Source organism: Arachis hypogaea, chromosome 1, assembly GCF_003086295.3.
Source record: "Arachis hypogaea cultivar Tifrunner chromosome 1, arahy.Tifrunner.gnm2.J5K5, whole genome shotgun sequence".
Lineage (NCBI taxonomy): Eukaryota > Viridiplantae > Streptophyta > Magnoliopsida > Fabales > Fabaceae > Arachis > Arachis hypogaea.
Window position 1 is genome coordinate 21,949,464 of NC_092036.1, and position 14,496 is coordinate 21,963,959.

The following is a 14,496-nucleotide window of genomic DNA, read 5'->3' on the forward strand; positions in this document are numbered from 1 at the left end:
AGCAAGTTAAGAAATCCAAGTGTGTGATAAACCCAAAATAGAATGCCAGTTCTGAAAGCAACGCCACATAACACAAACAAACTAAGAAATATCAAAATAATCCACCAATTCACAAAAAGTTAAACTAGAGACTCCAACACCAATAGGAAAATGCATGTAAAAGTAATTAAAAGATTTGAATGTAATAAACAAAAGAATGGTTAAAGATTAAAAGAGAGTAAGAAAAGTAACCTTGAAAAGAAGAGGAAAAGAGGGGGATAAATGCAAGTAAGAAGAAGATAAGAGGGGTGAGAAGAGAAAAGACAAAAAAGAAAAAAGAGTTTGGATCGTCGGAGGTGGTGGTCACCGGTAGTGGTGGAAGAGGGGAAGAAAGAAAGAAGAAAGTAGAAAGTAGGAAGAAGAAAGAAGAAGGATTAGAATTAGAAGAAAGAAGAGGAATGAAAAGAAGTTGGGCGGCGCAAGGATTAAATCGCGTTGTGACGCGTGCGCGTCATCCACGCATACGCGTGGAAGGCCCAAAAGTGAAAGTGACGCGTGAGCGTCAGTCACGCGTACGCGTGATAAGTTTTCATGTGAGACGCACGATACTGGCAGCATTCCATAACAATTCTCTGGTTTTTGTACCAGGTATGGTAGCACTAAGATACAACGCATGCGCGTCGGTCATGGCTACGCGTGGGTAGCCAAAAAACAAAGTGACACGTACGCGTCAACGAGGCACACGCATGGGATGGGTTGTGTGCCCAGCACCCTACCCGCATAGTTCCAGTGCAAGTCTCTGGCTTTTGTACCAGGAATTGCAGTCGTTGCATACGACAATGTGCGTCGCTCACGCACACGCGTGGAAAGGTGAAATTGCTGGGTGATGCGTACGCGTTAGCGAGACGTACGCGTGGGGTGGGTTGTGTTCCTGGCACCCCACCTGCATTGTTTCAGCACAACTCTCTGGTTTTTGTACCAGAGAGCACCAGCAGCAAAATTTTTTTTATATATAAGAACAAAGGCAAATATGCATAATTGAAAAGGATTACACACATCGAATAAAGCGAAGATATGTAAATAAATAAAAAGTACAATAGAAAAGGAAGATCATACCATGGTGGGTTGTCTCTCAACTAGAACTTTTCTTTAATGTCCTTAAGTTGGACGGTCTATAAGCTCAGTCCTCTTCTGTGGATGGGTCCTTCAAAAGAAAGATCTTCAGCTCCTTGTTGCTCTTCACTTTCGCACTATGGTAAAGCTTTAAACGGTGGCCATTTACCTTGAAGAAGGTAGGGCTTGAGGGATGACTCAAGTGGATAACTCCATACGTTTCAACCTTCTCCACCACATATGGTCCATCCCACCTTGACCTCAATTTGCCTGGCATTAATCGCAACCTTGAGTTATAGAGAGGAACTTGATCCCCAACTCTAAACTCTCTCCTCTTGATGTTCTTGTCATGCACCGCCTTCACCTTTTCTTTGTAGAGCCTTGAGTTTTCATAAGCCTCAAGACGAATGCACTCCAATTCTTTCAATTGCAATTTCTTTTCAATTCCGGCTCCTCCCAATTCTGAATTACATTCCTTCACAGCACAATAAGCCTTGTGTTCCACCTCTATCAAAAGGTGACAAGCCTTTCTGTAGACTAGGCAGAACGAACTCATGCTAATCGGTGTCTTATAAGCCGTCCGATAAGCCCATAGCACATCTCCAAGCCTAGAGCTCCAACCCCTCCTATGGGGTTTAACCATCTTCTCGAGTATGCACTTGATCTCTCTATTAGACTCATCGGTCTGGCCATTTGTTTAGGGATGATAAGCCGTCACCACCTTGTGAATAATGCCATGTTTCTTCATCAAACCTATCATTCTTTTGTTACAAAAATGAGAGCCTTGATCACTCACGATTGCTCGTGGTGATCCAAAGCGTCAAATGATGTTATTTCGCACAAAATAGACAATCACGTTAGCATCATCGGTACGGGTAGGAAATTCTTCCACCCATTTAGAAACATAATCAACAGCTAATAGAATATATAAGAAATCATTCGTGTTTGGAAATGGACCTATGAAGTCAATACCCCAAACATAAAAAATTTTACAAAATAACATGAGTTGTTGGGGCATCTCATCCCTCTTGGATATGTTTCTAAACCTTTGGCATTGGTGGCAAGAGTTACAAAAAAGATTTACATCCTTAAAGAGTGTAGGCCACCAAAATTTACAGTCTAAGATATTTCTTGAAGTTCTCTGAGGGCCAAAGTGGCCACCACTTTCAGAAGAGTGGCACGCCTCCAAGATAGACTGGATTTAGGGTTTTTGGTCAGCACCACATCTCCACAAATATGGGTCATCCCATATGTAATACTTGGACTCACTCTTGAGCTTGTCCTATTGATGTTTAGAAAATTTAGAGGAGAGGTGTGACTGACCAAATAATTAGCAATGGGTGCATACCAAGGAACCACCTCAGATGTTGCTTGCAAGCTATCAAGAGAAAATGCATCATTAATAGGAGTTGAGTCACTTTTTATATGCTCTAGGCAACTCAAGTGGTCTACCATTAAATTTTGGGAACCACTCCTATCTTTGATCTCTAAATCAAACTCTTGCAATAGCAATATCTAACGGATTAACCTTGGTTTTGATTCTTTCTTAGCTATCAAGTATTTCAAAGATGCATGGTCTGAATATACTACCACTTTGGTTCCAAGTAAATAGGACCAGAATTTATCCAAGGCAAAAACAATTGCTAAAAGTTCCTTTTCAGTGGCAGTACAGTTAGACTGGGCACCATCTAAAGCCTTAGAAGCATAAGCTATAATATAGGGATCCTTACCTTCACGCTGAGCCAGCGCCGCTCCTACCACATAGTTAGATGCATCGCACATTACCTCAAACGGCCTACTCCAATCAGGCCCTCTCACAATAGGAGCTTGGGTTAAGGCAATCTTCAGCTTGTCAAATGCTTCCATATAATCTTCACTCAAGTCAAACTCTACATCTCTTTGCAACAATCGGAAAAGGAGTAGTGCAACCTTACTGAAGTCCTTGATGAAACACCGGTAGAAACCTGCATGACCAAGAAAAGAATGGACTTCCTTCACAGAAGAGGGGTAAGTTAAACCAGAAATAACATCAACCTTTGCAGGATCAATAGATATACTAGTATTAGAAACAACATGACCTAGAATAATACCTTGCTTTACCATAAAGTAACATTTTTCAAAATTAAGCACAAGGTTTGAACTAGCACATCTTTCAAATACTCTAGCAAGATTATCCAAACAAAGGTCAAAAGAATCACCATAAACACTAAAATCATCCATAAATACTTCCACACAGTGCTCAAGAAGATCCAAAAAGATGCTCATCATGCACCTTTGAAACGTAGCCGGTGCATTACATAAACCAAAAGGCATTCTTTTGTATGCATACGTTCCAAAGGGGCATGTGAAAGTAGTTTTCTCTTGGTCTTCTGGAGCAATATGGATCTGAAAATAACCAGTATAGCCATCTAAAAAGCAATAATGGGATTTACCTGACAGGCGATCAAGCATTTGATCGATGAATGGTAGTGAATAGTGATCCTTGCGAGTGACCAAGTTCAAACGCCTGTAGTCAATGCAAACTCTCCATGAATTTTGCACTCTTGTGGCCATGAGTTTTCTGTTCTCATTCTTGACTATGATGAAGCCAGACTTCTTAGGAACCATTTGTATCGGGCTAAGCCACTCACTATCCGAGATTGGATAGATAATATCGGCTTCAAGTAGTTGGGTCACCTCTTTCTTCACAACTTCTAGAATTGTGGGGTTCAACCGTCTTTGAGGTTGATGGATAGGCTTGGCTCCCTCCTCTAGAAAAATGCGACGCTCACAAACTTGAGGGCTTATACCAACTATGTCCGCCAAACTCCATGATAAACCACTATTTTATAGTTTATCTTGTGCTCAATTGAGTGGTTTTTTATCAACTCTTTACCCACTTATTCATATGATTTGCATGTTTTACATTTTCCTTCCTAATTCTGTGCTATGATTGAAAACATGCTTCTTTGGTCTTAATTTTGTTATGTTTAATCCTTTCTTATTACCATTCGATGCCTTGATATATGTGTTAAGTGATTTCAGAGATTACAGGGCAGGAATGGCTTAGAGGATGGAAAGGAAGCATGCAAAACTGGACGGAATACAAGGAACTGAAGAAATTGCAAAGGTGTTAGCCTGACTTCGTGGTACTAAATCGACCATAACCTGAGCTACAGAGGTCTAAATGACGCAGTTCTAGTTGCGTTGGAAAGCTAACATCCAGGGCTTCGCAACGATATATAATTTGCCATAGCTGCCTCGAAGTTAGGCGACACGAACGCGTAGACGACGTGCCCGCGTTGCATCTGCAAATTTCAATCCATGCAAACACGTGGACGACGCCTCCGCGTCACTTTTCTGCGACCTGTACGTACCAGATTTCGCAATCAGCGATTTCTGGGCTGTTTCTGACCCAGTTTTTGGCCCAGAAAGCACAAATTAGAGGCTATAAAGTGGGAGAATCCATTCATTCATCATATACATCATACAACATACAGTCATACATAGTTTCATAATTTAGATGTAGTTTTTAGAGAGAGAACTCTCTCCTCTCTCTTAGAATTAGGATTAGGATTTCTCTTAAAGGATTTAGGAATATTTTTATCTTCTTTATCACAGGTTCAATGTTCTTTTTGTTTATTTTCTCTTTTATTTGTTTATGAACTTTTCATGTTAGGATTTTCTTAATTAATATAATTTGAGGTATTTCAGGCTCATGATTGCTTTCTTCTATTTATTATATAAATAATTTAGATTTTTCTCTTTTGGTTTTGGTTGATTAATTGGTGACTCTTGAGTTGTCAAACTTATCGTGATTGATAATTGTTACCTTTGCTGATTAATTTAGATTCCTATAACTCTAGTCTTTCCTTAAGGAGTTGACTAGGACTTTAGGTGTTGAATTGATTTGTCCACTTAACTTACCTTCATAGTTAGAGGTTGACTAAGTGGTAGCAAAAATATAATTCTCATCACCATTGATAAGGATAACTAGGATAGGACTTCCAGATTTCATACCTTGCCAAGAGATTTTCTAATTATTAATTTATTTTTCTTATCAATTATATTATTTGTTCAAACCTTTTCAAAACCCCAAAACATACCTTTGCATAACCAATAATAAATCATACTTCCCTGCAATTCTTTGAGAAGACGATCCGAGGTTTAAATACTTCGGCTATCAATTCCAAAGGGGTTTGTTACTTGTTACAACCAAACGTTTGTACGAAAGGATTTTCTGTTGGTTTAGAAGCTATACTTACAACGCGATTACATTTGTGAATTTCTTTACCAATAGGAAATCCGTTCGTCAAAATGGCGCCGTTGCCGGGGAATTGCAAACGTGTGCCTTATTATTAGTTATTGTAAATATTTTTCAAAAAAAATTCAGATTTTTATTTTAAAATTTTTATCTTATCTTATCTTAAATTTCAAAATTCAAATCTTTTTTAAAAAAAATCATATCTTTTTCAAAATCTTATCTTATCTTATTTCAAAAAATCATATCTTTTTCAAAATCTTATTTTATCTTTTTTTTCAAAAATCATATCTTTTTCAAAATATTTTCTTTTTGTTAGTTTTTGTTTTTATTTTCTCCTACTACTATGAACTCTCACCCCTCTGGCTTCAAGTTTGATTCCAATTTTGTTGTTAGGAATGGGAACTATAATGAGAACAGGCATCAAGGTTGGAAGAATCAAAGATGGGAGGAGCCACAAGAATTTGATCAACCCTCATAGCGACAACCACCTCCAATGGACTATCAACAACCATTCTGTGATACATATCAAGGCAATGGCTATGGTGAACGCTCTTTTGATTATCAACAACTACCACCATATGCCTATGAACCCCCTCCTCAACATGACTTTGGACCACCATACTCACAAGCCCCTTTCCGCCATTCACCCCCATATGACCCTAATCTTTATCCACTACACCAACCACCATATGAACCATACCCAGAACCACCACCTTAATATTCACCATCTCCATATCCTTATAAAAAAGAACCACCTCCGTATTATGAATCTGTTTTCCAAAATAATGAACCCTCCTATCCACCCAAAACCTCCATGGAGAACACACTTACTTCTCTCACTAGTCTCACCTCTACACTCCAAAATCTTATATCCCGTATGGACCAACCCTCCACCTCCAATGTTCAACCCTCAAGCTCCAGTGCACTTCCATCTCAACCACAGAATGATCTCTCCATCCCATCACCACTATCCATGGAAGACACCCACATCCATCAATCCAAGAGCAACATGATTCCAATGATGCTATTGACATGGAACAAAAAAGAAGGGATCATCTTCGTGAATCCATACTTCATAAGGAGTTAGAGGAGGTACTAAAGGTGAAGGTAGAAGAGACGTGACTAAAGAAAGAGAGGTTGTGTGGGAGGGCAGTAGATGGCGATGACGTTGGTGCTTCTTATCCCAAATTCCCAACTATGGTCAAGATAAGGACCAATTACAATGTGACACATAATAAAGGGTAACTTACATATTATTTTAGAGGGGGTTGGATAGCATTCACCATATATATATATATATATATATATATATATATATATATATATATATATATATATATATATATATATATATATATATATATATATATATATATATATATATATATATTTATTCCATTACAAAGTATTCTATGGTATTTGAGCTTAAGATTTTTGTTATGTATATTTTTTATTCATTTTATTCGACGACGACAATAATAATAACTTTGCAGCGACATTATGTTCTTCCAAAGATATTATAATAGTTAGCTAATCTGATTTTTGCATCAACAAAATTTGGTTGCTAAAATTAAAATTTTTTGCAGCAAACTTTGTTTTACTATTGAGTATAATTTAACAACAAACTATTTTGATACAAAATCTAAATCGTTAACAACAAATAAAAAATGGACTCCAATTACTTTTGGCAACAAATTCTAATAAAACATACAACAATTATATATTTTTTGTTGCGAAAACTTTTCTATTGCAGCAAAAGTAATATTTTACAGCAAACTTTTTCTCTTCAAAAAAATATTCTCTCTTGTAGTGGTAATTTTGGCCGGTTCGGTTTGCTCGTCTAGAACTCAATAAAAAAAGGATTTAACAAGTAACTACAACAATTTTCGGTGGCCATTTCTCGTCTAGAACTAGAACTCAATAAAAAAAAAAAAAAAACAAGAATTTAACATGTAATTAACTACAATAATTTTGGGTGGCCATTGCTCATAAAAAGAGGCACAAATGCATTTGCCTGTAAGTTGTAACCTTGTCTCTCAGATCTCAGGAATAAATTCAGCCAACAATAAAGCTAAATACACCAAATCAATTGGAAAAAAAAAAGTTAAAAAAATTATATAAAAAAGAACATAGATCATTATATATATTCTCTCCGTTTAAAATATGTCATTTTAAAACTTTATTATATTAAAATTATGTTTACATTTATCAAATTATTCATTTACCAAAATTTAAAGTAACAGATATTTTAATTAGGAGAGAAATTAAAGATTAATATATAAGAGAAAATAAGCTCACTTTTGTGGAAATGGATATTTTCAATTTTTTTAATAATTAAAGAAATAAAATGTAGTTTCTCACCGCTAATTTTTTAAGTAGAATTAAGAAAAAACATAAAAAAAAATAATAAAAGATTAAAAATCACACTTTAATCCTTCAATTCTTTTTATCAATTGAGAGTACCCAAATTTCCACTTTTTGCCCTTACATTTATGTTGTTCATTAGAACTTTAGAAGATCCCTACGGCCCTTCCTCTCCAAGCAGCGTAACTTGTGCTTCGGGGAAAGACATGCTGCTTGACCTCCAAATCTTCTCCGGAAAAGTCACACGCCTCGTCCTCATCAATCCGTCCAATCGTCATGCTACAACGGCGATGCACTTTCCTGGCCCCTAAACGCCCAACATCACGGTGTTCATTCCTATTGCCATTACCGCTGCGTTCCTGTCTCCTAAGGGAAGCAGCAGCCATGATGAGATCGTGGTCATCACTGGCGCTCGACCGGGCCGATGAAGTAACACTGAAGCTTCTAGGGAGAGGGCAGAGCTGGCCGGTAGGGCACCCCATGGCGGCGTCCACATAGGCGAAGTGGCTGCTGGCGGAGCAATCGGTCATGCCTTGTACGTACATGTCCCTTGCCTTGATTAGCAACCTGAAGGGTGCCTTCATGAACCTCATGAGTTTTCTCTCTTTTTGGTTTCTCATGTGTGATGATGAGTTAGATTTTTCTCAAAATTAAAGTTGTAATATAACTTGGAGCATGTATATCCCATGCTATCTCCATGATATGTAATAATGGTTCGAAAAGGTTAGCTAGCTACCATAATGGGTTTCGTGCATCAATATTTCACTTTATATAAACAACAATAACGACAGGTGAACCAAAAAGTTTTGGTTGAATATTTAAACACCGGAAAATTCATGTATAATCAACTTTACCTGAAGTTGATGGTTGAAAACGGTTAAATAATTTAACTGATTTAACTATATTTTTATTTAACGACCATGAACTATCAATTTTATATAAAGTTGACTGCACTGAATTTCTACTTTAAACATTTCCATCTTAATATATAAATTATAAGCAATGCTACGTAAATTTATTATTTTCAATTAACAGTCAATAGTAGTATTTTAAAATATTAATTAAAAATATAGTATTAAATTGCTAGACTAAAAATATTGAACTGTTAAAAAATATTAACTAATATAATTTAAAATAATTTTGTTAGGTAATCAACTAGAATACCAGCAATTACAAAGTAGATTATTACAAAAGATTCAATAAGAAAAAAAAATATCCTGCAACCTTATAAAAATCTAACCTTATTTTCACTTTTCACTGTTATTTGAAAAAAAAAAAAAACAGCCCACGTTTCACTATTACTCAGAGAAAATTAAAAAAAAAAAAAACCAGCCGCACATGTTTTAACAAATCATTTTAAAAATTTCAAAAATTGTTTTAAAATTTTATTTTAAAAATTTTTAATAAAAAATATTCAAAACGTGAAAAAAATATCTATAACCTAATAAAAAAGAGATATTTAATTTTTTTAAAAGAATTCCTAATAAAAATAATATCTAAAACTAGAAAAAATATCTAAATTAAAAAAATCATCCAAAGAAACATCCAAATTACAAAAAAATATCCGACCATAGGAGAAAGAAATATCTAAAGCTAATAAAAAAATTATCCAAAACATAAAAAAAAATGTTTTAAAATCTAAAATTAAAATTAAAGGGGAGTTAGCCGAGTTGACTAGAGTTATAGTTGACCCCTATATACTTTCTCAATTTCGAATTGCTATTAACCCTCTACCTTCGCTCGTCATTATTTTGTATCATAGTGGAAATTAAACTATCAATAATATTTAAAAAATAATAGAAACACTTCCAACTTTTAAAAATATTTTATTTAGTATTTATTAATTATTTTTAAAATAATTATATAATTTTATATGAAGAATATTAGGACGTCAGTAAATTTTGTGATTTATAGTCATTAATTAATTATTATTAATATTTTTAATGGTATAAGATTACATCTAATAGTATAAAATTACTCATTTTTTTTGCTAGTTAAGTACTTATCAGATTTTAATATACAAAAATGATGATTCCTAGACTTTTTTATTTTATATATAATAAATATATAATTATAAATTATATATATATAAAAATATAAAATATTAAATTAAATAAGATCATTTTAATTATTATCCCTACGTTACCGTTAAAATATAATGTTAGTGTATATACAAAAATATAATGTGATATAGTACCCGAATTTTAATTCAAACGTTTGAGTTCAAATATCGTTATTATTGCCAACAATATAATAAAGACTTCACTTCTCTTTCTTCTTTTTAATTATAAAGCTAGCATAGCTCTTTTAATCCTGTATTTTAGAAAGAGAAAATTTATGGACATCACTTTTATTAAAATTTAATCATCGTTTAGCTAAGTAATTTTTTTATTATTAAATAAAATCTCATACTATTAAAAATATTATTAATAATTAATTAATGACTACAACTCATAAAATAGTTCCTAACACTCCTCTTTTAAAAAACATGGAAAATCGATCCCTTATTACTCTATGCAACTTGTTATTTTGACGAAAGTTATTTTTCATAAATTATAATTCTATACTAATTAAAAAAATTTATAAAAAAATGTACAAAATCAAATTTTCAAATATAATTGTTATGTATTTATTAAAATAAAAAATTTAATTTTTTAATAATAATAAGCATAACTTGTGTCTTTATAACATATGATAATTAAATTCATTATTATTAATAAAAATAGTGCATATTTAAGAAGATATCTGGAGATTGACTTGCACATAACCCAACATTCAATACATTTATATAATTTGATGAGGGTTAAAAATCAGTTTAAAAATTTATAAATTTAAAAGTTTAAAATTCGTTGTAGATATAGTTTTAAATCAGAATTTAATATTATCAAAATTTGGTAAAAATGTTATAAAGTTTAAAATAATAATCGAAAATTTAGATCCAGGTCATTTTAATTTCCTTAGACTTGCAATGGGCATTAGAATTGGCTATGAGAATACAAAAATGTTGATAGCAATTACAAAAATATAAATTGACTAAAAATTTTAAAAAAATTAATAACTAAGTTGCAAAAAAATAAAATCAATAAATAAGTAAATGACTGATTAAGTGAACTTGAGAATAAAAGGGACAACAATTAAAAATATTAAATTAAATTAGAAATGATTAAGATAATGCATGAACTAATAAAAGAAATGAGATTTAAATGCTAAAAGAATCTTAGCTAAGGTTGATGGTTAAGAATTACTATCCTTATAACTAACCACAAATATGACAATTATCATCACATATATACTGAAAATTTTTAAACAATACACTCAAATAATATCTTCGAGTTACACCCAAATATTTTTGTGTTACGTACACCCAAATTTGCTGCAAATATAAAAAAATATTTCATCTAATGCTGCATTTTTCTTCTTTTTTTCCCTTATTTCTTTCTTTTTTTTTAGTTGAATGAATATAAGTCCATTATCTTTCAAGTAATTTTACAACATTATGTGTTTTTTCTTTTTCTTTGTTTGATTTTTTTATTTTTATTCTTGTTAAGAGAGTAAAACAAAAAGAAACTTGAGAAAATAAAACAAAAAAGAAAAAAATGAATAAGAAAAAAGAAGAAGAAAATGGTGATGATGATAAAAAAAAAAGAAGAAGCAGCAGGAGAAGATTAGGAGGGAGAAGAGGAAGAGTTTTGAATTATGAAAAACTTATTAACACACATACATAGAAAATTCTTAAATAATACATTCAAATATCTTCGTGTTACACCCTAATATCTTCGTGTTACACCCAGATTTGCTACAAATACAGAAAAATATTTCCTCTAATATATTTTTCTTCTTTTTTTTCTTATTTATTTCTTTTTTTTAGTTGAATAAATGTAAGTTCATCCTCTTCCAAGTAATTTTTTACCATTATGTGTTTCTTCTTCTTCTTTGTTTGATTTTTTTATTTTTATTCTTGTTAAGAGAGTAAAACAAGAAGAAACTTGAGAAGATAAAACAAGAAAAAAAAAGATGAATAAAAAAAAAGAAGATAATGATGATGATGATGAAAAAGAAGAAGCAGCAGAAGATGAGGAGCAGGAAGAAGAAGAGTTTTGAATTATGCAGAACTTATCTGCACACATACACCAAAAATTCTTAAACAATACACTCAAATATCTTCGTGTTACACCCAAATATCTTCATGCGATACCCAAATTTGCTGCAAATAAAGAAAAATATTTCCTCTAATGCAAAACTTTTACATTACATTCAATTCAAACCATCAACGATGAATAACAATTTTCACAAACAAAAATATTATTCACCTACAGAATCATAAACTACTAACGAAAACATTAACTAGAATCGAACTACACCTCAACCACTTGATTGGATTCAAAACAATAACTAATTTTATTCTGGTTTAATTGACAATCTGAACTTGAATTATTCATTATCTTCAACAAAGAGATAACCAAGGTTTTGAAAACCGGTTCGGACCGGCCGGTCGAACCGGTTTAACCGTGAACCGTTGAGCAAAACGATTCGGGTAAATAGAAAAATTGGAAATTTTAAAAATCGGATTTGAACCAGTGAACCGGTCGGGAACCGGTCAGTCGAACCGAACTGTGACCCGACCGGTTTTTTGAATGCCCAGCCAAACGTTGTCGTTTCATTGTTTCAGCCTCTAGAAATCTAGTTAGCCCTAAGCCCTAGCCCCCGACCTTATCCAGCTTCCAGAACTTAGAACACCTCTCTCACGCGGGGCTCCTCCCAATCTCATCGAGCTCGTCGTCCCTCACCTCCATCCAGCCACCTCCTCATGCTGCCGCTGTCGTCCTTCGAACAGCCACCATCAGCTCGCTCCCTTCCCCCCCATCGCGCAGCAGCCATCGCAACATTCCTTCCCTTCCATCGCGCAGCCACCGTGGGAACGTCGAAGCCTCCATCGCGCACCTACGCCGCAAGCTCTGTTGGTCACTCGATTCGAAGGTGCTCCACCACTGCTCCTTGTCTTGGTCATTCGGTGTCTCTGTCTCCCTTTTGTTCAGCCGCTGGACTACTCCTGACGCCGTCACTGGTTGGAGCTTCGAAGCTCACTCGGTCCCTCACTCAGCTAACATCTCAGACTCTCAGCAATGGAAGTATAGTTGCCGGGCTCGCCTACTGTCTCCGTCGCGAAGCTCTGTTCCACCGTCGCCGCCGCCATCTCTGTTCCTGCCTCCATCGCCAGCTCTCCGTTTCCAGCGCCATATCCTTCCTTGCATTTGAATCTGTAATGAAGCCTTTGTTTGATTTTGATTCTGATTTGTTTTTATTCTGAACTTTTTAATTCTGATTGTTGGTTTGATTCTGATTTATTTTTATCCTTCAGTCGTCCTCCCTATTGTTGATTCTGATTTGTTCTTTGGTTGTGTTGTTCTTGATTCTTTGGTTGGGTTGTTTTTTTATTTGTTCTTGATTTTCTGGATTTAGAGTTATTTTTTATTGAATTTTTGGATTTGAATTTTGAATTCGTACTTGATTTGTAATTTCTGTTTGATTCTTCTTATTGTTGTTGTGGTTGAAATTCAAAATTGAAATCTGGTTTTTCTTCTTCGTCAATTTCATATATTCTAGACTTGTTGATTTGTGAACTGATCTTGTGAAATTAAATTTGTGATCTGTTGTTGGATTTGTTGCTAAATTTCTTATTGAATCTGAATTTTCATCGATTTTGGCCTCTCTTTTTTCTTGAATTTCTGTTGATGCTGCTGTGAGTCTTGTTCTGTTGATAGCTGAGATTTGGTTGCTTCTTGATCGATTTGTGGTGGTTGCTGTTGTTGCGTTAGTCTAGCTTTAATCTCTTCCCACTCAATTTTCCATTCTGCAACTTCATTCTAGCAAAGTTTTTGCAAGCTTGGACCCATATCTGGTTGGTAGCAATGATAGAAATCTTTGGGCTCTTTCAAACCTCTTTCCATCTCTTTGAATCTCTGCTCATCAGGTGTTTTTCTGGCGTTCCAGTATTGTTCAATACATATTGTCCATCCATAACCATCTTTTTCATCTTCAAATTGTTGAGTTATTTGATTTTTCATGAAAAATAGAAGAAACCTCTCAATGAGAGCACCAATGTTAGAACTCTCTCTATGAGTTGGGGAGAGAAACTCCAAATTGAACCCAAGTTCAATATCAATTCATTAATTTCTTTAATATATTGATAAAAGTTTCTTATCTATACTCTTAAAACATTAAGTAATTCTAATGGGCACAACTAGTACCCTTCCTAATATTAAATTATAACATGTAGAGGATGTTGTTGCTGATGTGAGCAGGTATTTTATTTGCCATTTTTATTTCAAGTGCATAAATGGTTTCACTAATTCAATTTTCAATTTTTGTGCTGCTGAATAAGGTAAGGGATTGTGAATATGAATGAATGTGATAAAATTGTGAATATGAATAAATATGATTGATGACAAACTTGGAAGTTGGCATTTTATGTTTAGTTGGTTATTTTTGTTATTTGACTTTTGAGTTTGTATTTGAATGAGATCATAACATTCTGGTTTATATAATATTTTTAATTTGGATGATATTTTAAAGTTTATATTAAAATTTAAACTATAATTATGTTTTAATGTGTTTATTTATATTTTATTTATTATTTTATTATAAAACAGTTTTTTCGGTTTAACTACGGTCAAACCGGTTGAACCTATGAACCAGTGAACCAGTAACCAGAGCGATTCAATGACTGGTTCGGTTTTCAGAACCTTGGAGATAACTGATAATGGAGGAGATGGAGGAGAAGGAGGAAAAGGAAGGAG

At 33.9% G+C, this 14,496-nt stretch overlaps 2 protein-coding genes across 2 annotated transcripts; both read right to left on the reverse strand.

Moving 5' to 3' along the window:
• Positions 1-1,159: 1,159 nt before the first annotated feature.
• On the reverse strand, positions 1,160-1,735 carry LOC112705453 (uncharacterized). The gene has a single exon (XM_025756305.1). It carries the CDS (start codon positions 1,733-1,735, stop codon positions 1,160-1,162), a length of 576 nt encoding a protein of 191 aa, XP_025612090.1.
• A 6,110-nt stretch (positions 1,736-7,845) lies between these two features.
• On the reverse strand, positions 7,846-8,292 carry LOC112705531 (uncharacterized). Its single transcript, XM_025756400.1, has one exon. It carries the CDS (start codon positions 8,290-8,292, stop codon positions 7,846-7,848), a length of 447 nt encoding a protein of 148 aa, XP_025612185.1.
• Between the last annotated feature and the right edge of the window lie 6,204 nt (positions 8,293-14,496).

Coding starts and splice junctions, on each gene's coding strand:
- LOC112705453 (XM_025756305.1), bottom strand. CDS start 1,735: ATGGTTAAACCCCATAGGAGGGGTTGGAGCTCTAGGCTTGGAGATGTG.
- LOC112705531 (XM_025756400.1), bottom strand. CDS start 8,292: ATGAGGTTCATGAAGGCACCCTTCAGGTTGCTAATCAAGGCAAGGGAC.